At 45.4% G+C, this 23,044-nt stretch overlaps 1 protein-coding gene across 1 annotated transcript in view; it reads left to right on the top strand.

Moving 5' to 3' along the window:
- CC2D1A (coiled-coil and C2 domain containing 1A) overlaps positions 1-23,044 on the top strand; it is a 3,016,164-nt gene that overhangs the window by 2,311,321 nt on the left and 681,799 nt on the right. Inside the window, exon 23 of the mRNA XM_044057686.1 lies at positions 21,620-21,710. Coding sequence (XP_043913621.1) covers positions 21,620-21,710 — 91 coding nt within the window. The remainder of the gene's footprint in view (positions 1-21,619; positions 21,711-23,044) is intronic.

Raw genomic sequence — 23,044 nt, 5'->3', positions numbered from 1 at the left:
CGACTGGCTCCTGTCTGCCACCACCAGGCGTCAACTGATACAAGCCAGGGATTACACCCTACAACTTTGTACACACCTTGGCATCTCAGTAAATTTCGAAAAATCGTTGCTACAGCCATCACAGCATATCTTATTCATAGGAGCGGAATTAGATACGCGTCAGTTAGTTCTAAAACTTCCTACAGAAAGAATAGTAGCACTTCAATTCAACATTTCCCTTCTTCTGTCGTCCAGAAAGTCCCCAGCAAAAATTGTTCTGAAAGTTTTGGGTCTCATGGCAGCTTCTCTCATTGCGATACCATTGGGAAGACTGCACATGAGAGTGCTACAATGGCTTCTGTTTGCACAATGGTCATTCCAACAACTTCCACTGACTCACGAAATATTGATAACGAAAACATGCAAATCACACCTAATGTGGTGGTTACAGACTTGCAACCTATCCAGCGGAAGACCATTTGTGCTACCCGCACCGTCAGCGGCGATAACCACGGACGCTTCCCTGATAGGGTGGGGGCATCTTTCAGGGACAGACAGTCCAAGGCGAATGGACCAATCTGGAGTACAATCTGCACATCAATGTTCTGGAGTTGAGGGCAGTGTTTTTGGCGTTGCAACACTTTGCTCCCCTTCTTCCTCCAGGGACCATTGCAGTTCAGACAGACAACATGTCCGTAGTCTGGTACATAAACAAGCAAGGGGAACCAGGTCTTACCAACTATGCAGAGAGGCCATGAGAATTTGGCAATGGGCAGAGTCCACGGTCGCTTTCTGATCGCAACGCACATCCCGGGGTCATCCAACGTCATAGCCGACAGGCTGAGCAGGGCAATACTATTGCCTCACGAGTGGTCCCTCAAACAGTCAGTTGCGAGAAGGATTTTTCGCAAATGGGGCCAGCCTACCTGCGATCTGTTTGCGTCTCCAATGAACGCCAAATGCAGGAGCTACTTTGCCCTATTACCCTCCAGGGAAGTCCCCAGGGACGCTGGTGCACGATTGGCCCCGGGTCTCCTATATGCTTTTCCTCCATTTCCCCTGATTGCAAAGTTTCTACAGAAAGCCAACAACCTTCAGAGGACTATTATTCTCATTGCTCCGTTCTGGCCTCGTCAAATTTGGTTCCCCTTCTATTGCATCACCGCATTCGGGGACCTTGGATGCTGGACCCAGAGCCAGATCTACTGACTCACTCGTCAGGAGTTCCTCACCCATCTCTAGAATCTCTCCATCTAGCAGCTTGGCTGCTCCGCTTCCCTTTCTAGCCAGGTCGGTTCCCCTTACATCGGCGGTTCAAGATATTTTAGTAGCTTCTCATAAAGTTTCCACTACAAAGACTTACACCAGTAAGTGGAAGCGTTTGTCTTCTGGTAGTCACATCAGTTGGACCCTGTTACAGCTCCGTTGAACAAGGTTTTAGAATTCTTGACTGAATTATTTCATGAAGGAGCTTCCCCGGCTACTTTAAGAGTACAGTTAGCTGCCATTTCTAACTATCATGTAGAAGAAAGTGGTGCGTCTATTATGGCTCACAGACTTTGTAAAGCCTTTTTAAAAGGTTCTTTTCATATCAGACCACCAGTCAGAAGTCCGACATCACCGTGGAATTTAAACTTATTGCTCTCTAAATTGATGTTACCACCCTTTGAACCAGCTTCAAGTTGCACTTTGAAATTTTTGTCATGGAAAACATTATTTCTAGTGGCCATTACATCTGCTAGGCGGTGTCTGAGCTTCAGGCCCTATCGGTCAAACATCCTTATTTAATTTTTCATTCTGACAGAGTATCCCTACGCACTAATCCATCCTTTCTTCCCAAAGTTTGTTCTTCTAGTAATATTAATCAGTCCATCGAATTACCCACCTTCTTTAAAAACCACTCTAATAAATTGGAGTATATGTTGCACAAACTAGATGTCCATAGACAACTCAGATTTTATTTGGATAGAACGAAAGATCACAGGAAATCTGATCAACTATTTGTAGCTTTTGCTGACAGCAGAAAGGGTCTTGCAGTTACGAAACAAACTCTTTCTAAGTGGCTAACTGACTGTATCATTTATGTTTATGAAGCTTCTGACCAAACATTAGCAGCAAAACCCAGAGGGCATTCTACCAGATCAGTTTCTACATCTTTGGCTCACGCAGCTCGCTTACCTTTAGACACTATTTGTGCGGCTGCTACTTGGGCTAAACCACATACATTTATCTCTCATTACAAAGTGGACAGGGTTTCTAGGGATAGGGCAACCTTTGGTTCCACTGTGCTCAAGAACGTTCTCCCTTGAGTTCCTCAGGATCATGGAGCTAGGGGCTACCCATGTGTAAGAACAAAGGCGAGATTGAACACTCTCACATAAAGAAGTTATGTCCTTACCATAACGTTCCATGTGGAGTGTTCATCTGCATATTACACTCCCACCCTTCCCACCCTCAGGAAGAGCGTTCAATTTGGTGCCTGGTCTGGAGTATTCTCCTTCTGCTGTTGCAGTATTAGTGTTACTATCATACTCTTGGTATGTTGTATATATGTACTTTTATGTATATAGTTGGCATGTGTGAGTGCTTTATGTCTGGTTTGCTTGCAAACTAGATCTGAGGTAAAGGCAGAGGGGGATTGTGGGTATTAGATGTCCTCGAGCTTCTTCTCGATGCAGAGCTTGCAGTCGGCCGGCACGGAGCCGAGGATCGGCTCCGAACCCATGTGTAATAACCAAGGCGAGATGAACACTCCACATGGAACGTTATGGTAAGGACATAACTTCTTTATCTCTCCCTTGAGGTAGTGTATACAGAGAGGTCTTCTGGACATTGTCCATCAGTGGGGTACTTCCCAAATAGATATTTTTTCCTGGTGGCTGCCTTTTGGCACTGCCTGCACTAGTTCACCCTTACTCATACAAGAATTAGGGCTCTGTAATTCATCCAAATCTCCAGACTCGAGTTTCACTTTTCAGATGATAAAATTTAGTACCATTCAGGCACTGTTTTCCAGATGACATGCTGCAGTTTCTAAATGAGGCTGGAAAACATGCTACAAGAAAATCTTACATTTCCAAGTTGGAAAAGGTTTTCTATTTGGTTTCATAAGAAGGAACAGGACCTTGTCAGATGGGTATCCCTAATATTCTTTCTTTCATATATGTGTGATGTGCTTAATTCTGGACTGGCATGTTCTTCTGTCAAAGTGCATTTGTCAGACATTTCAAGTTGCCTGCCTTCACATTTTGAGGTCAAATAGTTTTTGAAAGGCATCCTGCACATTAGACATCAAAGAAAAAGAGCTATACTTGTTCCTTCTCCACTAGATCTGAATTATGTCCGAAAAAAATTCAACCTTGCTCCTTTGGAACCAGCTGCTTTCTTGTCTCTCTAAGTTTTGTATTTTGAAGACTGTTTTGCTTGTAGCTCTGATTTCAGCAAAAAGAGTTTTGGAGCTGCAGGCATTAATGACCTCTCCATTTTTTCTCATATTTCACGAGAACAGAGTAACCCTTTAAACTTTCCTTTATGCTTAAGGTGGCCAATGAGGTCTCCTTAAATCAGTCCATCAGCCTTCCTACCTTTTTTTATAGTCATCTCCAAACAAAGGAGGAGGACTGCTGCATTCTTTAGATGTTATAGGCAACTCAGATGTTACCTTGATAAAATCAGATATCTTAGAAGATCTGATTAAATCTTTGATCTGAAGTAGGAGATTCATTTGTCTGCAACCTGTGGGTTATGGATCCGATATCGGATCCGAACCGGCATGGTTTACCAGCTATGGATCCAAGCTCTCAGCTCCTCCCCTCACCCATAATACCCTGCTTTACCCTCATGACCTCGGATCTCATTTGCCGCGCATGGTGACCAGATTGTTTTTCCAGCTCTCCAGCTAAGTGATAGTTTTCAGCATTTAAATTGTAAAATTTAAATAATTTTTTGGTTGTTTTGTATAAAAGTGTAGGTTTCCCTTTTGGTATTACTACTTTTTTTTAGAGTTTAATCTAAAATTTATATCCCTCCCTTCGCTGGTAGCGTAGTGTGTGTGTTGGGCCTGTGAGTGATTTTGTTTAGTTACTTTCCTTAGTTTTAGTAACTGTTGTTTGTTAGCTTGGGATGTCTGAGCAGCCCAAGGCTATTTTTTCAAAATGCTCCGAGTGTGGCCATAAGCTTTCCCCAGCTGATGGCCACACTCGGTGTGTTAAATGCCTGGGGGTTGAACACCTCACATCTGGATGTTCCATTTGTGCAGGGTTCAACCCCAGGGCATTGAAGGAGCGGAGGTCCAAGCTTGTTTTGGCGGGCCTTTTACCGCCGGACTCGGCACCGACCTCCGCTCCTTCGGGGTAACCGTCCCCGGTTATTCCTCTGGCTCCCCTCCTCCTCCTGGGACTCAACCTCCCGCTTCTGGTTGGAGAGGGATGCTAGAAAAAGGGACGGAGGGAGAAGCACCATAAGCGGCAGCCGAGACCTCTGTTTCGCCCGCCAGCCAAGCGGGCTTCTCCCCCGGCTCCATTGTCGGCTTGATCTCCTCCTCCTCGGCTCCGGTCTCCAGTGTGTTTTTCACCGGGACCTGAGGAGGAGGAGACCCGATCTCCGTCGAGGCTATCGAGGAGGCACTCAAGGCCTACCTCGGTAGCCTTGTCGAGATCTACGTACAGCCTTTCGGATGCTGATCTGGACCGGATGATGAGAAGGTTCATCCAGGCCCAGATGCAGATGGGAGTGCTCTTGCCTCCCCCCCCTCTGGGGGGGAGCTCGACCCCCTTTTTCAAGCCGATTGCTCCTTTTCCGACCCGCTATCTGGGTTCGGAGCAGTTGGAGCCGAGCAGCTTCGGAGCCGGGGGTGGGTCGGCGCCGATAGTACTTGGTACTTCGGATCCGACCCTGCCCTCGAGTGCATCGGATCTGACCTCTCGGAGCCTGGATCCGAGCCTCGGATCCGGGGGGATCAGTGCTCCTTCGGCGCCGTCTGTGTCGGAGTGCACTGTCGCCGGATCCGGCGCCGCGCCAGCTCCGATCCACTCTTCGGATCCGAGGGGGAGCCGATTGTCGGATCCTTTGGTCGAGGTCGGCTCCCCTTCGGCGTTTGATGTAGTGGAGAGGGCCCTGTTGAGGGTCTCCGGACCCCCGGCACTTGTTTCGGCTCCGTCCCGCGCTCCCTCTGCACTGGGTCAGGCTTCCACCATCCGGCCCTTGGGACAGCCTGCTTCTATGCCCCAAGCTGTTCCACTGGAACAGGTTGCTGCTTGCGAGGAGTCCTCTGACAGCCCCCCAGAGGATGTTCCTCGCAAGCATACGCAAAAGGAGGCACATTGACTCCCAGTCTCTCACGGAAGACACGGATTTGGAGGAAGGGAAGGCTCCCCACGGTCACCCCGAGGATGTCTCATTTGGAGACATCATGGAAATACTCCGTATAAGGGGGTGGTCTGCCCCAAGTCTTCCTCGGACGAGTCCGTGTTCTTGTGGTCATTTGAAGCGGGCCCGTCTACCTCTTGGGTGTCCCCTCCTGCCGACCCCCTGGTGGACCTCATTACCACCAGGGCGTGGAAGGAACCGGACACCGTGGAGCCAATTCCTAAGAGGCCCGACAGCATCCTCAGCCCTCCGTCTGACCGTGCCCATTGGAGTAAGGGGCCTCCGGTAGATGCCATGTTGACGGCGGCCACCAAGAGGGAACTTGCTCAGGAGAGTCCCTCAGTCCATCCCCCGAGCAAGGAGTCTCGGTTGATGGACCGCTTGGGGAAGCGGATGTTTAGTTCAGCGACCTTCTCGGTAAGGGCGCTGAACTACCTGGCACACGTCATTAGGATGCAGCGAGATCTCATTAAAGAATACGCTGCATCTCCCCCAGAGTCCATGGCGGAGGAGGACAAAGTGCTGCACTCCACCCGCATGGCCACTCTTAGATCAGTTACCAATACCTCTATGCGGCTACTCTCCCATGCCATGGAAGGCGCCGCTAGAGCTGCAGGGGCAGGTCTAGTCACTAGACGTCAGGCCTGGCTCCGACATTGCGATTTTTCTGAGCCCTTCAAAGCGTCATTTGCGTCATTTGATGGTTCTGCCCTCTTTGGCAAAACCGTTCGCGACACTTTGACCCAGAGCGAAAAGGACGGGAAGACGCTGTCTGCCGTCGGAATCCGCTTCTCTGCACCCCAGAGGCCCTATTCTAGGAACCAAAAGGGTCAGAAGAAGATGTGGTTCTGGAAGTCGCAGCAATCCCAGCCTGCTCCGGACAACCAGTCCTTCCGTGGCAGAGGAGGACAGGGAGGACGCCGCCCTAGAGGCAGAGGGGCTCCCAGGAACTTCGGGTCCAGAGAACCTTCTCTGAGCGGCCCGCGCAGCAACCCTGAGGGTTGCCCGGCTGCTCCACTCTGGAGGCAGTCGGGGGACGTTTTTCGGGGCACCTAGCGGCATGGGAGTCCATAACATCAGACCGCTGGGTTCTCCAGATTATATCCAGAGGATACCGCATTCCCTTTCGTCACTTACCAAAGTTGAAGTCCCTCCCAGACGTTCCACCCGGTCAACGGGAGGCCGCTTTGGCAGAAATTGGCCATCTGCTAAAGAAAAGAGCCATCCAGCCCGTCCCCCCAGACCAGATCGGATCAGGGTTCTACTCCAGGTTCTTTTAGTGCCAAAAGACGGGGGATCTAAGACCAATTTTAGATCTTTCTCTCTTGAACCTGGCAGTCCCAAAGGAAAAATTCCGAATGGTCACTCTGCAATCTATTCTCCCCCTTCTGGGAGAAAATCACTGGATGTGTTCTATAGACCTCAAAGATGCGTACTACCACATCCTGATGGACAGGGGCTCCAGGAGGTTCCTCCGCTTCCGGCTGGGAGCCAGTCACTACCAGTTCCGGGTCCTTCCCTTTGGTCTCACCACAGCCCCCAGGGTGTTCACCAAAGTATTAGCAGTGGTAGCGGCCCACCTGAGGCTTCAGGGGGTGCAGGTCTTCCCCTACCTGGACGACTGGCTCCTTACCGCCCCAACAAGGCATCTACTACTGTTGGCGCGAGATTCCTTTCTCCATCTTGCTCCCATTCTGGGCATTACAATAAATACAAAGAAATCCAACCTGACGCCCACACAGCTCTTAGATTTTATAGGGGCCAGGTTAGACACAAGGAGTTTAAAAGCCTTCCTCACTGCGGACAGAATTCAAAATCTGCAGCTCCAGGTGCGGGCCATTCTCCATTCAAGTTCTGTTCCGGCGGAGTTGGTCCTGAGGGCTCTTGGGTCCATGGCATCTGCTATAGCACTTCTTCCTCTTGCCAGGCTCAATATGCGCATCCTCCAGTGGACTCTCTTAGTACAATGGTCTTACCTTGCTCTCCCTATGCATCATCCCATTGCGATCAGCAAGGCTTGCAAGCGGTCCCTCCTGTGGTGGCTTCACTCCCCAGATCTCCACAGAGGCCGCCCATTTTGTGCTTCTCCCCCTCTCGCCACGGTGACCACGGACGCCTCGGGTGGGGGGGGGGCATTTTGCGGGCCGGACCGTCCAAGTCACATGGAACGATTCAGAGACCTTACTGCATATCAACGTTCTAGAGATGAGAGCAGTGCTCTTAGCGTTGCTAGCACTTCAGGACTTTCTTCCCTTGGGAACAATTGCGATTCAATCGGACAACATGTCAGTTGTCTGGTACATCAACAAGCAAGGGGGAACGAGGTCTTACCCTCTTTGTCGAGAAGCCATGAGAGTTTGGGAATGGGCAATCTCCACCAACTGCTTTCTAATAGCAACGCACATTCCGGGTTGATCCAACATCTTGGCGGACAAGCTCAGTCGCACCATTCTGACTCCTTACGAGTGGTCTCTCAATTTAAGTAGCGGAACGCATATTCGCACAGTGGGGAACTCCTTCTTGCGATCTTTTTGCCTCTCCCTCAAACACTAAGTGCGACAGTTTTTTTGCTCTGATACCTCCTCCAGGAGATTCTCCAAGAGACGCTCTGGTGCATGCTTGGCCACCTGGTCCTTCTGTATGCTTATCCACCCTTGCCTCTGATGCTCCAAGTTCTTCAGAAAGCCTCTCGGGTGGGTTGCAGAATGATTCTCATTGCTCCGTTTTGGCCTCGACAGATCTGGTTCCCCTTCCTAAGGTCTCACTCGGTGAATCCTCCTTAGATTCTAGATCCCATTCCGGATCTAATATCTCATCCATCCTGCATATCTCCTCCGAATCTGGACAACCTGAAGCTGACCGCTTGGCTGCTCCAGTTCCACTCTTGATCAGGACTCCCGGTATTTCGTCCCCTGTTAAGGCGATCCTGGTGGCAGCTCATAAACCTTCCACTAGGAAAGTCTACAGCAGCAAGTGGAAACGGTTTTCTTTGTGGGCGAGCGGCAAGGCCTGAATCCCTTCACGGTTCCACTCCCTTTAGTGCTTGATTTCTTAACCACTCTTTTTAACGATGGTGCCAGCAGTTCCACAGTCAAAGTACAACTGGCGGCAATCTCACATTATCACATTGGTCATGATTCTAGTCCACTCATGTCAGCCAAGTTGTGTAAAATTTTCCTCAAAGGTACTTTCCTTCTCAGGCCCCCTGTAAAACAAGCGGTTCCCCCCTGGGACCTTTCCTTAGTTCTCCAGGCCTTGACCGCCCTTGAACCAGCGGCTACAGTGGATCTCAAATTCTTGTCTTTCAAGACGGCCTTTTTAGTAGCCATTACATCGGCCAAGAGAGTTTCAGAGCTCCAAGCATTATCAGCTAAACCTCCTTACTTGGTCTTTCATCCGGACCATGTTTACCTCAGGACCAACCCGTCCTTTCTTCCTAAAGTAGCTTCTGAAGCAAACATTAATCAATCCATTAACCTCCCTGTTTTTCCTAAATATGAAAACAAAGGTGAATACAAGCTTCACTCCTTAGATGTTCACAGGCAACTTAGATTTTATCTAAACAGAACAGCTGGTCATAGGCAATCCGACCAGCTGTTCATTTCCTTTGCTAAATTTAATTTGGGCAAGCCAATTTCTAAAGTATCTCTGTCTCGCTGGATTTCACAGTGTATCTTATTGGCTTATCAAGCTTCAGGAAGGCCCGCACCGGAGGGTGTACACGCCCATTCAACCCGGTCAGTATCTACCTCGGCAGCCTTTAAGGCTAGGATTCCTCTAGATGATATTTGTGCAGCAGCCACGTGGGCATCATCTCACTCTTTTATTTCCCACTACAAGTTGGATCTTGCATCTAGGGGTAGAGCATCCTTTGGCTCCGCGGTGCTCCGGAATATCCTTCCATGATGGCGCCCAAGATTCAGGTAGCTGGGGACTCTGTCCCACAGGTTGCAGACAAATGAATCTCCTACTTCAGATTTAGAAGTTATGTACTCACCATAACGTTCCATCTGAGTAGGTGTATTCATTTGTCTGCAACCATCCCGCCCTCCTATCCCCCTGGTCTTTCAGTTTCCTGCATATTATGTGTTACCCTTTTCAGGGTGTTCTTGCTGTTGGCAAACTCGATCTGAGGTCATGAGGGTAGAGCAGGGTATTATGGGTGAGGGGAGGAGCTGAGAGCTTGGATCCATAGCTGGTAAACCATGCCGGTTCGGATCCGATATCGGATCCATAACCCACAGGTTGCAGACAAATGAATACACCTACTCAGATGGAACGTTATGGTGAGTACATAACTTCTAATTTCTTTTCAAAGCAAGTAGCTGTGACACCCTATTTTTGTTAGCAAACAATTTGTAAAGCTATTTCTTTTTGTTATTCCTTTCATGGACACAGCTCTCTGCTATGGTTAAGTACACTCCACAAGAGCAGTTGGTTCCTTCAAAGGTTTAGATACTAGGTTTGTCCTAGAAGCAGCTACCTGCTCATTAGATACTAGGTTTGTCCTAGAAGCAGCTGCCTGCTCATTAGATACTAGGTTTGTCCTAGAAGCAGCTACCTGCTCATTAGATACTAGGTTTGTCCTAGATGCAGCTACCTGCTCGTTAGATACTAGGTCTAACCTAGAAGCAGCTACCTGCTCGTTAGATACTAGGTCTAATCTTGAAGCAGCTACCAGCTCGTTAGATACTAGGTGTATCCTAGAATCAGCTACCTGCTCATTAGATACTAGGTTTATCCTAGTTTATCCTAGAAGCAGCTACCTGGTCATTAGATACTAGGTCTAACCTAGAAGCAGCTACCTGCTCGTTAGATACTAGGTCTAACCTTGAAGCAGCTACCTGCTCGTTAGATACTAGGTGTATCCTAGAATCAGCTACCTGCTCATTAGATAGTAGGTTTATCCTAGAAGCAACTACCTGCTCATTAGATACTAGGTCTAACCTAGAAGCAGCTACCTGCTCGTTAGATACTACGTCTAATCTTGAAGCAGCTACCTGCTCGTTAGATACTAGGTGTATCCTAGAATCAGCTACCTGCTCATTAGATGCTAGGTTTATCCTAGTTTATCCTAGAAGCAGCTACCTGGTCATTAGATACTAGGTCTAACCTAGAAGCAGCTACCTGCTCGTTAGATACTAGGTGTATCCTAGAATCAGCTACCTGCTCATTAGATGCTAGGTTTATCCTAGTTTATCCTAGAAGCAGCTACCTGGTCATTAGATACTAGGTTTATCCTAGTTTATCCTAGAAGCAGCTACCTGGTCATTAGATACTAGGTCTAACCTAGAAGCAGCTACCTGCTCGTTAGATACTAGGTCTAACCTTGAAGCAGCTACCTGCTCGTTAGATACTAGGTGTATCCTAGAATCAGCTACCTGCTCATTAGATAGTAGGTTTATCCTAGAAGCAACTACCTGGCCTTCTTTTCTCAGTTACTCCAAGCATTTCAAGAGTGATGCTTTCTCCAGGACAAAGGAATTTTAGACTCTAGTTCTGTCCTCCTCTCTCTTTATTTTGACAACTTTTTGGAGTCTCCCAGCTCTTAGTAATACTGTAACAGTGATCCTTGAACAGCCATACTATAGTTGTGTAAGCACTTACCATAAAAGTACATCTGACTGGTTGCTGTTTCAGTATTACATACACCTCTCCCTTCCCACTGAGTTTATTTTTTCTGTTCTTGAATGAGGTGGGCTATTGCTGTCCCCTTTCCTCTTGACATGCACATTTGTAAATAATTGCTTGTGCTTCTGCTGCAGTACCTTGGTCTGGGGAAAGAGATTCCTGATGAAATTTGCGCTTGTGCATCCTTTATATATCTCCAAGTATCTTCTGGTTTCTCGGCCATGCTGGCAGATGGCTTCTGCAGTGATGAAGAAACCAGCATTAAGATTAGATACAGAACTGATGGCAAACTGTTTAACCCGTGGAGGCTACAAGCCAAGACCAAGGTTGAAGAGGACTTTCTGCGCAATTTCCAGTTTGCAAATGACTGCGCACTCAATGCTGCCACAGAGGCCCAGATGCAGCAGAGTATGAACTGCTTTTCCACTGCCTGCAGAAACTTTGGCTTCACAATTAATGCTAAGAAGACTGAGGTTTTCCATCAGCCTGCGCCGCAGAAGACATATGCAGAAGCAGCTATCACCGTTGAAGGTGAGATCTTGAAGGCTGTTGACAAGTTTACATACCTTGGCAGCACACACTCCAGATTTGTGAACATTGATGATGCGGTAGACATACGCATTGCCAAGGCAAGCTCTGCATTTGGACGGTTGCGGGAGTCAGTGTGGGAGAGGAGAGGCATCACTGTCCACAAAGCTGAAGGTGTACAAGGCAGTTATACTGCCCACATTACTGTATGCCTGTGAGACATGGACTGTGTATGAGCATCATGCCAAAAAGCTGAATCGCTTCCATATGAACTGCTTAAGAAGGCTGCTGAAGATTACCTGGCAGGACAAAGTTCCAGACACAGCTGTCCTCTCTCAAGCTGGACTGTCAAGTATCTACACCCTGCTGAGGAGAGACCAAGTCAAGTGGGCAGGCCACCTGTATGTATGCTAGACACACGCCTCCCCAAGAGACTGTTTTATGGTGAACTTGCAGTAGGCAAACGCACACATGGTGGGCAGAAAAAGTGCTTCATGGATACATTGAAAGTCTCTCTGAAGAGCTTTGGCATTGACCCAGACTCCTAGGAAATCCTAGCGCAAGACCGCCCCGCCTGGTGAAACTGCATCAGCAAAGGTGCTACCTCCTACGAGCAGAGCAGGACCGCAGAGGCACAGAGGAAGCATGAGCTGCATAAATCTACATCCAACTCATTCCCAACCAACTCAAATGACCACTTGTATCCAATGTACGGCAGAGCTTTCCAAGCCTGCATCGGACTGATCAGCCACCGATGGACACACCGTACTCAGTCAACCTCCCAGATGTGATATCTTTGGTCATCGTCGAGAACGATGGATGAACAATAGTATCTTGTGGCTGAGGTGATACTTTAAAAATAAAATGTGAGAGGAAAACAGCCTAGGCTTTGATATGCTGGATGGACATACTACTGTCCTTGACAGCATATCCTAGCTGTTAGTAATATTGCCCACTCTGACATTCCCTACAAATTAATAGATACATTAAATAAATACATTTATTGTAGGCATAGTAAAAAAAAAAAAAGACTTTTACCACTGGGTAGCACCCTTGCCAATTTTTGTGTTTATTTTTGGGTATTTTGAAGATTTTTGCTATTTGTAGCAAATTAGGTGCTGTTTAGTTAATATCTTTTTATTTTCAGTATGGTTGCAGTGTTTTGTAGCAGAAAAGCTGCTTAGTTTGGAATAAGATTCTTTCATTTGGGATATGGATTAAATCACTTATCTATAGCATTACTGTTTTTTTAGGCTTCACACTACTTGTAGGTCTGTAGGTAAGTACTATGCTATCTGCCCTTGTGAGCCATTTTCAGCTTAGTCAATTTCCCTTGTCATGCTCAAAACAGCCTTACCCATCCCATGGTCAGTTATGTAACATTCCTAATGAGAATAAATAGGATCATACAGTAGGTAATTTGAGGGGACCCATACTTAGGATAAAGCAGTTAAGGGCTGCATGTGTCCATTAGTATTACAAGGGCAGTCCTGGGCTAAATTTTCTGTTTCCCATCAGTAGAACTAAGTTGGACTTGAATATAGACAGTGGTGAAGTTTGTTTTATGTGGATGGGGGGAGTCTGTTCCACAGCAGCGGTATCCTCTGTGAAATATACCTTTCCCTCTAAACCATTCTGTTGATGTTGCAGAAGAGGTTTAGATCCCCAGACTGAGTATTTCTGATGCCATTTGACTTGCTGATGTGCAGTGAATCCATCAGTAATGGGTCAGAGAATGCCTGTTATGTCAAACGCATCACCTCTTAGCAAGTCTGTAGGATACAGAGTATAGTGACAGGGCTTTGAGTTGGCCAGTGTAGGACGTGTTGTTTAGGCTTTGTATCCTTTTAGTAAGGTATCTGTATGAGTGTTCCAGCTGTTGCATGTTTGGACAGATATATGCCAAAGGGGATATTATAATCAGGAAATGTCCCAATGAGGGCTGAGTTAAGGTGGACAATGACATCTCTAGATCTAGACACAATCCCTTTCTTTATAAGCTGTGGAATATAGGACTTTCTTACAACAGACACATGTAGGTCAAAAGTTAGTTCACTGTCCACATAAGTTCCCAAATCCTGAACAACCGGGTCAAAACTTTGGGGCATGTTGTCAATGTGAGTTCCTTGAGGTAGATAACTTTCCAGAAGATACAGTAATGCTTTTTTTTATCATTTAGTTTCAGACCATGATTTTGACACCAGTTATTTATTTGGAACATGCCCATACAACTAGCAACAATGAGAAAATCAAGACCACTGGTTCAGACCCAAAAGCATTTTATTCTCTAGTGCCTCAGTACAAAACCTTCCAGAAGATACAAAACTCAACTAGAAATGTGCTACTTTTTATACAAAAAATACACATTCTCAATCAACCAATAATACAGTCGAACAATTCAATAAAACACTTCCAATTAACCTCTCCATTCAGTCCCATAGGGACCAAAGTATCATATTTAAGAATATAGACTGACTCTTTGTGTAACAGTTTTTCTTTCAAAAGAATTTCATTATCATTTTCAACAAATACTTGCTCTAAAATACAACTTTGAAGCATAGAAAAATCACTGCCATGTACATCTCTGAAATGACATGCCAAAATCTTGTCTTCCTTTTGATTTATGTCTCTGATATGTTCCATTAACCTCTCTTTAAAATTTATTTTTGTTTCACCAATATAAAATAAACCACATGGGCATCTTAAGGCATAAATAACCCCCTTACTGTTACATGAAAAACATCCCCTTGATACATATTTGATTTTATTCACATATTCAAAGGAACATATTATATATGTGCAAATGGAACAACTGTTACATTTATAAGTGCCAATAGATGTTGGACAAACACTTAAGTTACTTTTTGGTAAGACAAAATTTCCGTGAACAAACATGTCCTTTAAACTTCTTCCCCTTTTGTATGACATCATAAGGTGCATGCTTAAAATTTTGCTCAAATCTCTATCCTTGTGGAGAAAATTCCAATAATATCTTACAGTGCTACTAACTTATTCACTTAGAATGTTATATGTGCAAACAAAATACATTTGTTCATTCTTGTTTTCAGCATTCTCTCTACCCCCAATTTACCCACAACCTGTCACTAACATTATTTTTTGATTTTAACACAAAAAAGTTTTTGCTTGTAACTCCTAGACGGTTTTGTACTGAGGCGCTAGAGAATAAAATACTTTTGGGTCTGAACCTGTGGTCTTGATTTATTTGGAACAGATCTTCTTGCAGGATGGCTGGTCATCTGCTGATTCAGTGATTGCTCCTAGCTTGTGGTCATCTGCACACTTAGTCAGCCAGAGCCCTTTGGTATTGGCTTTTACTTCAGAAAAGTAGATGCCAAACAGGAGAGTTCCCAGCACAGAACCCTGGGGATTCTCCTGGTGACTAGTCTGTGGAGGTAACTTCCACTGTTTTGATTATCTACTTCCTATCTGTGAGCAAGTTGGCAATCCGTTGGGTGACGTAAGTATTTATTCTCAGTTTATTTAGCTTTTGTACTATGCCCGAGTGAGGAATTGTCAGAAGCTGTGGCTAGTTTTAAGTATGTCAGTAGATGACAAGGCTGTTCTTAGGCTTGATTTAAGCACACATGTTTTGTTTTGCAAAGCACACATACAGTTAGATTTCTAATACTTACTTATACCTGTTTGCCTGCCACAAGCACTCATCCTTGCCGGGAATTCAGGTTAAAAAAAAAATAGACAAAGAGAACATTCTGTAAGAGACAAGCTCACAGCACCTACCTCAGCAAGTAAGTGCCAGACCTCTCTTGGTTCAAGAGCATTCCACTATTTAGAGAATTTCTGGCCAGAAAAAGAGACATGCTAGGTTGCCAAACCAAAATTTTTGATTTACTGTTTACAGAGCTGTGCTGTTTTTTTTCTCCTCCTGCCTTATACTACATTATGTAATTGTTCCTTATGTTTAATGTATGTGGAATTTTAATCTCTGGTTCTTGCCTACTATTGGCTTTCCTTAACAGGACATAGTATTAAAACTATTAATAATAATAAAAAATAAATAGCTTAATTAAAATAAGTAAAATAAAATGTATTCTCTGAGATCAGGTTGTATTATCTGTATTGAATGCTATGAGTACAGATTATAAAATGCGTAATAAATGATGTAACAGCAGTTTATAAGTTCCCAAAAGGTTGTCATGAGAGCCGAAAGTGAATCCATAAAGATTTCAAGAACAGATATATTGTTTATGCTTAGTAAAGGATGCAAACATGAGATTTTGTAGTGGCAGTAGGAGGACTGAAGCAGGTGTCCATGATCAGTAGATCAGACTACAGAAACAATGCTGTGTAAGGTCAGCAAGGCTACAGAAGGAATGCTGTGTAAGGTCAGTAAGGCTACAGGAGTGCGGTGTAAGCTCAGTAAGGCTACAGAAGGAATGCTGTGTAAGGTCAGTAAGGCTGCAGAGGGACTGCTGTGTAAGGTCAGTAAAGCTACAGAAGGAGTGCTATTTAAGGTCAGTAAGGTTGCAGAAGGAATGCTGTGTAAGATTAGTAAGGATACAGAAGGAGTGCTGTGTAGGGTCAGTAAGGCTACAGAAGGAGTGCTGTGTAAGGTCAGTAAGGCTACAGAAGGAATGCTGTGTAAGGGCAGTAAGGCTACAAAAGGAACGCTGTGTAAGGTCAGTAAGGCTACTACAGAAGGAATGCAGTGTAAGGTCAGTAAGGCTACAGAAGGAGTGATGTGTAAGGTCAGTAAGGCAACAGAAGGAATGCTGTGTAAGGTCAGTAAGGCTACAGAAGGAATGCTGTGTAAGGTCAGTAAGGCTGCAGGAGGAATGCAGTGTAAAGTCAGTAAGGCTACTACAGAAGGAATGCTCTGTAAGGTCAGTAAGGCTGCAGAAGGAATGCTGTGTAAGGTCAGTAAGGCTACAGAAGGAATGCTATATAAGGTCAGTAAGGCTACAGGAGGAATGCTGTGTAAGGTCAGTAAGGCTACAAGAGAAACGCAGTGTAAAGTCAGTATGGCTACAGAAGGAATGCAGTGTAAGGTCAGTAAGGCTACAGAAGGAATGCTGTGTAAGGTCAGTAAGGCTACAGGACAGTAGGAGGACTGAAGGAGGTGTGCATGATCAGTAGATCAGACTAAGACTACAGAAGGAGTGCTGTGTAAGGTCAGTAAGGCTACAGAAGGAATGCTGTGTAAGGTCAATAAGGCTACAGAAGCAATGCTGTGTAAGGTCAGTAAGGCTACAGAAGCAATGCAGTGTAAGGTCATTAAGGCTACAGGGGGAATGCTGTGTAAGGTCAGTAAGGCTATAGAAGGGATCCAGTGTAAGTTCAGTAAGGCTACAGAAGGAGTGCTGTGTAAGTCAGTAAGGCTACAGAAGGAGTGCAGTGTTAAGTCATTAAGGCTGCAGAAGGAATGCAGTGTAAGGTCAGTAAGGCTACTACAGAAGGAGTGCTGTGTGAGGTCAGTAAAGCTACAGAAAGAATGCGGTGTAAGGTCATTAAGGCTACAGAAGGAATGCTTTGTAAGGTCAGTAAGGCTACAGAAGGAGTGCTGTGTAAGGTGTTGTGTAAGGTCAGTAAGGCTACAGGAGGAATGCTGTGTAAGGTCAGTAAGGCTACAGAAGGAATGCAGTGTAAGGTCATTAAGGCTACAAAAGGAATGCTGTGTAAGGTCAGTAAGGCTACAAAAGGAATGCTGTGTAAGGTCAGTAAGGCTACAGAAGGAATGCTGTGTGAGGTCAGTAAGGCTACAGGAAGAATGCTGTGTATGGTCAGTAAGGCTACAGAAGGAATGCTGTGTAAGGTCAGTAAGGCTACAGAAGGAATGCGCTGTAAGTTCAGTAAGGCTGCAGAAGGAATGCAGTGTAAGTCAGTAAGGCTGCTATGGAAGGAATGCTGTGTAAGGTCAGTAAGGCTACAGAAGGAATGCGCTGTAAGTTCAGTAAGGCTAAAGGAGGAATGCAGTGTAAGGTCAGTAAGGCTACTATAGAAGGAATGCTGTGCAAGGTCAGTAAGGCTACAGGAGGAATGCTGTGTAAGGTCAGTAAGGCTACTACAGAAGGAATGCTGTGTAAGGTCAGTAAGGCTACAGAAGGAATGATGTGTAAGGTCGGTAAGGCTGCAGAAGGAATGCTGTGTAAGGTCGGTAAGGCTGCAGAAGGAATGCATTGTAAGGTCAGTAAGGCTACTACAGAAGGAGTGCTGTGTTGGGTCAGTAAGGCTACAGGAGGAATGCTGTGTAAGGTCAGTAAGGCTACAGAAGGAATGCAGTATAAGGTCAGTAAGGCTACACGAGGAATGCTGTGTGAGGTCAGTAAGGCTGCAGGAGGAATGCTGTGTAAGGTCAGTAAGGCTACAGGAGGAATGCTGTGTAATGTCAGTAAGGCTACAGAAGGAATGGTGTGTGAGGTCACTAAGGCTACAGAAGGAATGCTGTGTAAAGTCAGTAAGGCTACAGAAGGAATGCAGTGTTAAAGTCAGTAAGGCTACTGCAGAAGGAGTGTTGTGTGAGGTCAGTAAGGCTACAGAAAGAATGCGGTGTAAGGTCATTAAGGCTACAGAAAGAATGGTGTGTAAGGTCATTAAGGCTACATAAGGAATGCTGCGTAAGGTCAGTAAGGCTACTACAAAGGGAATGCTGTGTAAGGTCAGCAAGGTTACATGAGGAATGCTGTGTAAGGTCAGTAAGGCTACAGAAGGAGTGCTGTGTAAGGTCAGTAAGGCTACAGGAGTAGTGTGTAAGGTCAGTAAGGCTTCAGGAAAGTAGGAGGACTAAAGGAGGTGTCCATGATCAGTAGATCAGACTAAGATTACAGAAAGAGTGCTGTGTAAGGTCAGTAAGGCTACAGAAGGAATGCTTTGTAAGGTCAATAATTCTACAGAAGCAATGCTGTGTAAGGTCAGTAAGGCTACAGAAGGAATGCAGTGTAAGGTCAGTAAGACTGCAGAAGGAATGCAGTGTCAGGTCAGTAAGGCTACAGGAGGAATGCAGTGTAATGTCAGTAAGGCTACAGAAGGAATGCTGTGTAAGGTTAGTAAGGCTGCAGAAGGAATACAGTGTAAGTCAGTAAGGATACTACAGAAGGAATGCAGTGTAAGGTCCATAAAGCTACAGAAGGAATGCAGTGTAAGGTCAGTAAGGCTACAGAAGGAATGCAGTGTAATGTCAGTAAGGCTACAGAAGGAATGCAGTATAAGGTCAGTAAGGCTACTACAGAAGGAGTGCTGTGTTGGGTCAGTAAGGCTACAGAAGAAATGCTGTGTAAGGTCAGTAAGGCTACAGTAGGAATGCTGTGTAAGGTCACTAAGGCTACAGAAGGAATGCTGTGTAAGGTCTGTAAGGCTACAAAAAGAATGCTGTGCAAGGTCAGTAAGGCTACAAAAGGAATGCTGTGTAAGGTCAGTAAGACTGCAGCAGGAATGCTGTGTAAGGTCAGTAAGGCTACAGAAGGAATGCAGTGCAAGTTCAGTAAGGCTACAGGAGGATTGCTGTGTAAGGTCAGTAAAGCTACAGAAGGAATGCTGTGTAAGGTCAATAAGGCTACAGAAGGAATGCTGTGTGAGGTCAGTAAGGCTGCAGGAGGAATGCTGTGTAAGGTCAATAAGGCTACAGAAGGAATGCTGTGTGAGGTCAGTAAGGCTGCAGGAGGAATGCTGTGTAAGGTCAGTAAGGCATCTACAGAAGGAATGCAGTGTAAGGTCAGTAAGGCATCTACAGAAGGAATGCAGTGTAAGGTCAGTAAGGCTACAGAAGGAATGCTGTGTAAGGTCAGTAAGGCTACAGAAAGAATGCTGTGTAAGGTCAGTAAGGCTACAGAAGGAAGTCAGTGTAAGGTCAGTAAGGCTAGAGGAGGAATGCAGTGTAAGGTCAGTAAGGCTACTACAGAAGGAATGCTGTGTAAGGTCAGTAAGGCTGCAGGAGGAATGCTGTGTAAGGTCAGTAAGGCTACAGAAGGAGTGCTGTGTAAGGTCTGTAAGGCTACAGGAGGAATGCTGTGTAAGGTCAGTAAGGCTACAGGACAATAGCAGGACTGAAGGAGAGGTGTCCATGATCAGTAGATCAGACTAAGACTACAGAAGGAGTGCTGTGTAAGGTCATTAAGGCTACCAAAGCAATGCAGTGTAAGGTCATTAAGGCTACAGGAGGAATGCTGTGTAAGGTCATTAAGGCTATAGAAGGAATGCTGTGTAAGGTCAGTAAGGCTACAGAAGGAGTGCTGTGTGAGGGCAGTAAGGCTACAGAAGGAGTGCTGTGTAAGGTCAGTAAAGCTACAGAAGGAGTGTTGTGTAAGGGCAGTAAGGCTACAGAAGGAGTGCTGTGTAAGGTCAGTAAGGCTACAGAAGGAATGCTGTGTAAGGTCAGTAAGGCTACATGAGGAATGCTGTCTAAGGTCAGTAAGGCTACAGAAGGAATGCTGTGTAAGGTCAGTAAGGCTACTACAGAAGGAGTGCTGTGTAAGGTCAGTAAGGCTACAGAAGGAATGCTGTGTAAGGTCAGTAAGGCTACTACAGAAGGAATGCTGTGTAAGGTCATTAAGGCTACTACAGAGGGAATGTTGTGTAAGGTCAGTAAAGCTACAGCAGGAATGCTGTGTAAGTCAGCAAGACTACAGAAGGAAAGCTGTGTAAGGTCAGTAAGGCTACAGAAGGAGTGCTTTGTAAGGTCAGTAATGTTACAGAAGGAATGCTGTGTAAGGTCAGTAAGTCTGCAGAAGGAATGCTGTATAAGGTCAGTAAGGCTACTGAAGGAATGCTGTGTAGGGTCAGTAAGGCTGCAAAAGGAATGCTGTGTAAGGTCAGTAAGGCTACAGAAGGAGCAGTGTTCTAAGTTGGTAAGCAAAGGAAAGAGAGCAGTCTGAAGGATTGGTAAGAGTTTGAAAGAGAGCAGTCTGATCATAAAGGCCATGTGAAGAGTTGTGTATAGAGTCAGTAGGGCCACACGAAGAGTAGAATATAGAGTCAGTAGTGCCACATGAAGAGCAGTGTATAGAGTCAGTACGGCCACATGAAGAGCAAGGTGTAAGCTCAGTAGGGCCACATGGAGAGCAGTGAATACAGTCAGTAGGGCCACATGAAGAGCAGCATATAGAGTGCCTAAGGGGTGCAGTGTGCCTGATTGGTGTATGGTGCCCTAGGAGTGAAGTGTGCATGATTGATGTAGGGTGCCCTAGGAGTGCAGTGTGTATGATTGGTGTTGGGTACCCTAGGAGTACAGGGTGCTTGATTGGTGTAGGGTACCCTAGGAGTGCAGTGTGCATGATTCATGTGGTTTGCCCAAGGAGTAAAGTGTACATGATTGGTCTGGTGAACCCCAGGAATGCAGTGTGCTTGATTGGTCAAGGGTTCCCAAGGAGTGCAGTGTGCATGATTGGTGTAGAGTGCCATGGGAGTGCAGCGTGTGAGATTGGTGTAGTGTGCCCTAGGAGTGCAGTGTGCATGATTGGCGAAGGGTGCCCCAGTAGTGCAGCATGTGTGGTTGGTGAAGCATGCCATGGGAGTGCAGTGTGTGTGATTGCTGAAGGGTGCCCCAATAGTGCAGTGTGTGTGGTTGCTGTAGGGTAACCCGGAAGTGCATTGTGCATGATTGGTGAAGGGTGCCCTGGGAGTGCACTGTGTGTGGTTGGTGAAGGGTGTCCCAGGAGTGCAGTGTCCTGAAATTTGCACTTGTATATCTTTTATATGTCCCCTAGTATCTTTTGGTTGAGGTGATACTTTGAAGGTAAAATGTGAGGGTCAACAACCCAGGTTTTGATATGAGTGCAATGTGCAGGTTCATTGAGGGTTGGAGAGAAAGTTATTGGTTGAGCTAGTGAAGGTTGCAAGAGGTTGTTGAGCATGACCATTAAAAATGTTGGAAAGATAGTCTATTTTACATTTATAAAACAACAGGAAAAAAAGTGTGTGTTTCAGATTTATAAAAGAACAGGGAAAAAACAGCTGGTTAACCTTGCTGTTTTCTTTATCTCAGAACTAGGCAAAGAAATTCTGTTTTTGTTTTTTAAATCAGTTTTGAACTTCATCATTAACAATATCAGACTTTTTTAATATACTTTAAGATTTCCCCTGACCCTTTTCCTTACTGAGAACAGTTTTCAGCCTAGTTTCAAGTCTTACTTTTCAATTGTAGGAACCTATTCAAGTCTGAACGTGTTATTGGAACAGCACAGCTGAAGCTGGATGCTTTGGAAACAAAGTGTGAAATCCGAGACATTATTGAGGTAAAGTTAATGTTATTTTTGTAAATTAACTTGTTGTTGGGTAATGAAGGGTTTGAAAGGGTGCAGTCCAATGTCTTTTAGTGATTAGCACTTGACAAGTAACCACTATGGAAATTGTTTTGTGATCATACTTAACCGGATCAGGCAAAACTATTGCTGTCTGGTAGACATTCTTCATATGAATCACTGTTGCAGTTTGAATAAAGGGCTTAACCTTCTCTTAGGTTCACAGCTATTCAGAATAAACTCCTAAATAACCAATCCATCCCACTCTTAGCAGCTTAGCTAATTAAACAAACACCCTTCTACAGACTCAGAAGCAGAACCACACACCACCTACATTACAGCCCTATAAAGCAAAGCTCCAGTGTACAAGTTACTGTTCATACTTGGACCCAGATTCTAGGAATCCATCCCACTTGCGGAAGGGAGCTCATCCAGTGTTATGTATGTTTGTCTTTTGTCTTTTTCCCGGTTAGGGGTCTCCACAGCAGAACTCCGGTCTGCTAATGATTGGCAGTAGATTTTTACGACCGCTGAGATGCCAGCTCGATGTTCAACCTTCAACAAAGGCACACCCATTTACGCATGTCTTTCGAACACCCACCCAACCGCGGGAGGACATGCAGACTCCACACAGAAGGCACTCCCCGCATTCCAACCGAGAATCGAACGGGAGAACCTCTTGCTGTGAGGCAACAATGCTACCGCTGCTCTTTAAAATTCTAATTATTATTTTTTTACTGTATGGAACTGTCACTTATTGATTGATTGATTGATTGATTGACATTTGTTGACTGGGGAAGTCTAACTGGGTCAGAAACCCATTTTCAGGGAAGGCCTGGGGAGAAAAGCTACACATGTACAGAACTTTTGGCAATATACTTCCTTTACATTTTTCTTATGTCACAAAAAGGATTTCTGCCACAGGCAAAGTTCAGACGTCTGGCCAGTCTTTCAGAACAAAACATCCTTCTCTCCCTGACCAAGCTGGACCCCACCTTCCTTAGGATGTCTGTATGCTCCCAGTATAAATGTGATATCTGCCTGTGGCTGGCTTTAGTTGTTTCTTGTCACAATTTATTTATAGGTTCATAGGTTCATAGATTAGTACTAGGCTAACTGCCCTTGCGAACCATTTTAAGTCTAGCCAGTTATCCCTTGTGAAACTCAAACCCTGCACCTTGTGTTTGTAAGGCAAACACCTTAGCCATTAGGCCACCCTCCCAACCCTTTTTTTTTAGTAAGTGCTGTGAAATCTTTTATATCCACCTGAGTTATGACCAACTTAGTTAAGTGAACTTCAGTTTACATGTGCTGCAACACAAAATCAG

The sequence above is a fragment of the Protopterus annectens genome, chromosome 15.part0 (assembly GCF_019279795.1).
Source record: "Protopterus annectens isolate FY-2018-M chromosome 15.part0, PAN1.0, whole genome shotgun sequence".
Taxonomy (NCBI): Eukaryota; Metazoa; Chordata; order Ceratodontiformes; family Protopteridae; genus Protopterus; species Protopterus annectens.
This window is presented reverse-complemented; position numbering and strand designations above follow the sequence as displayed.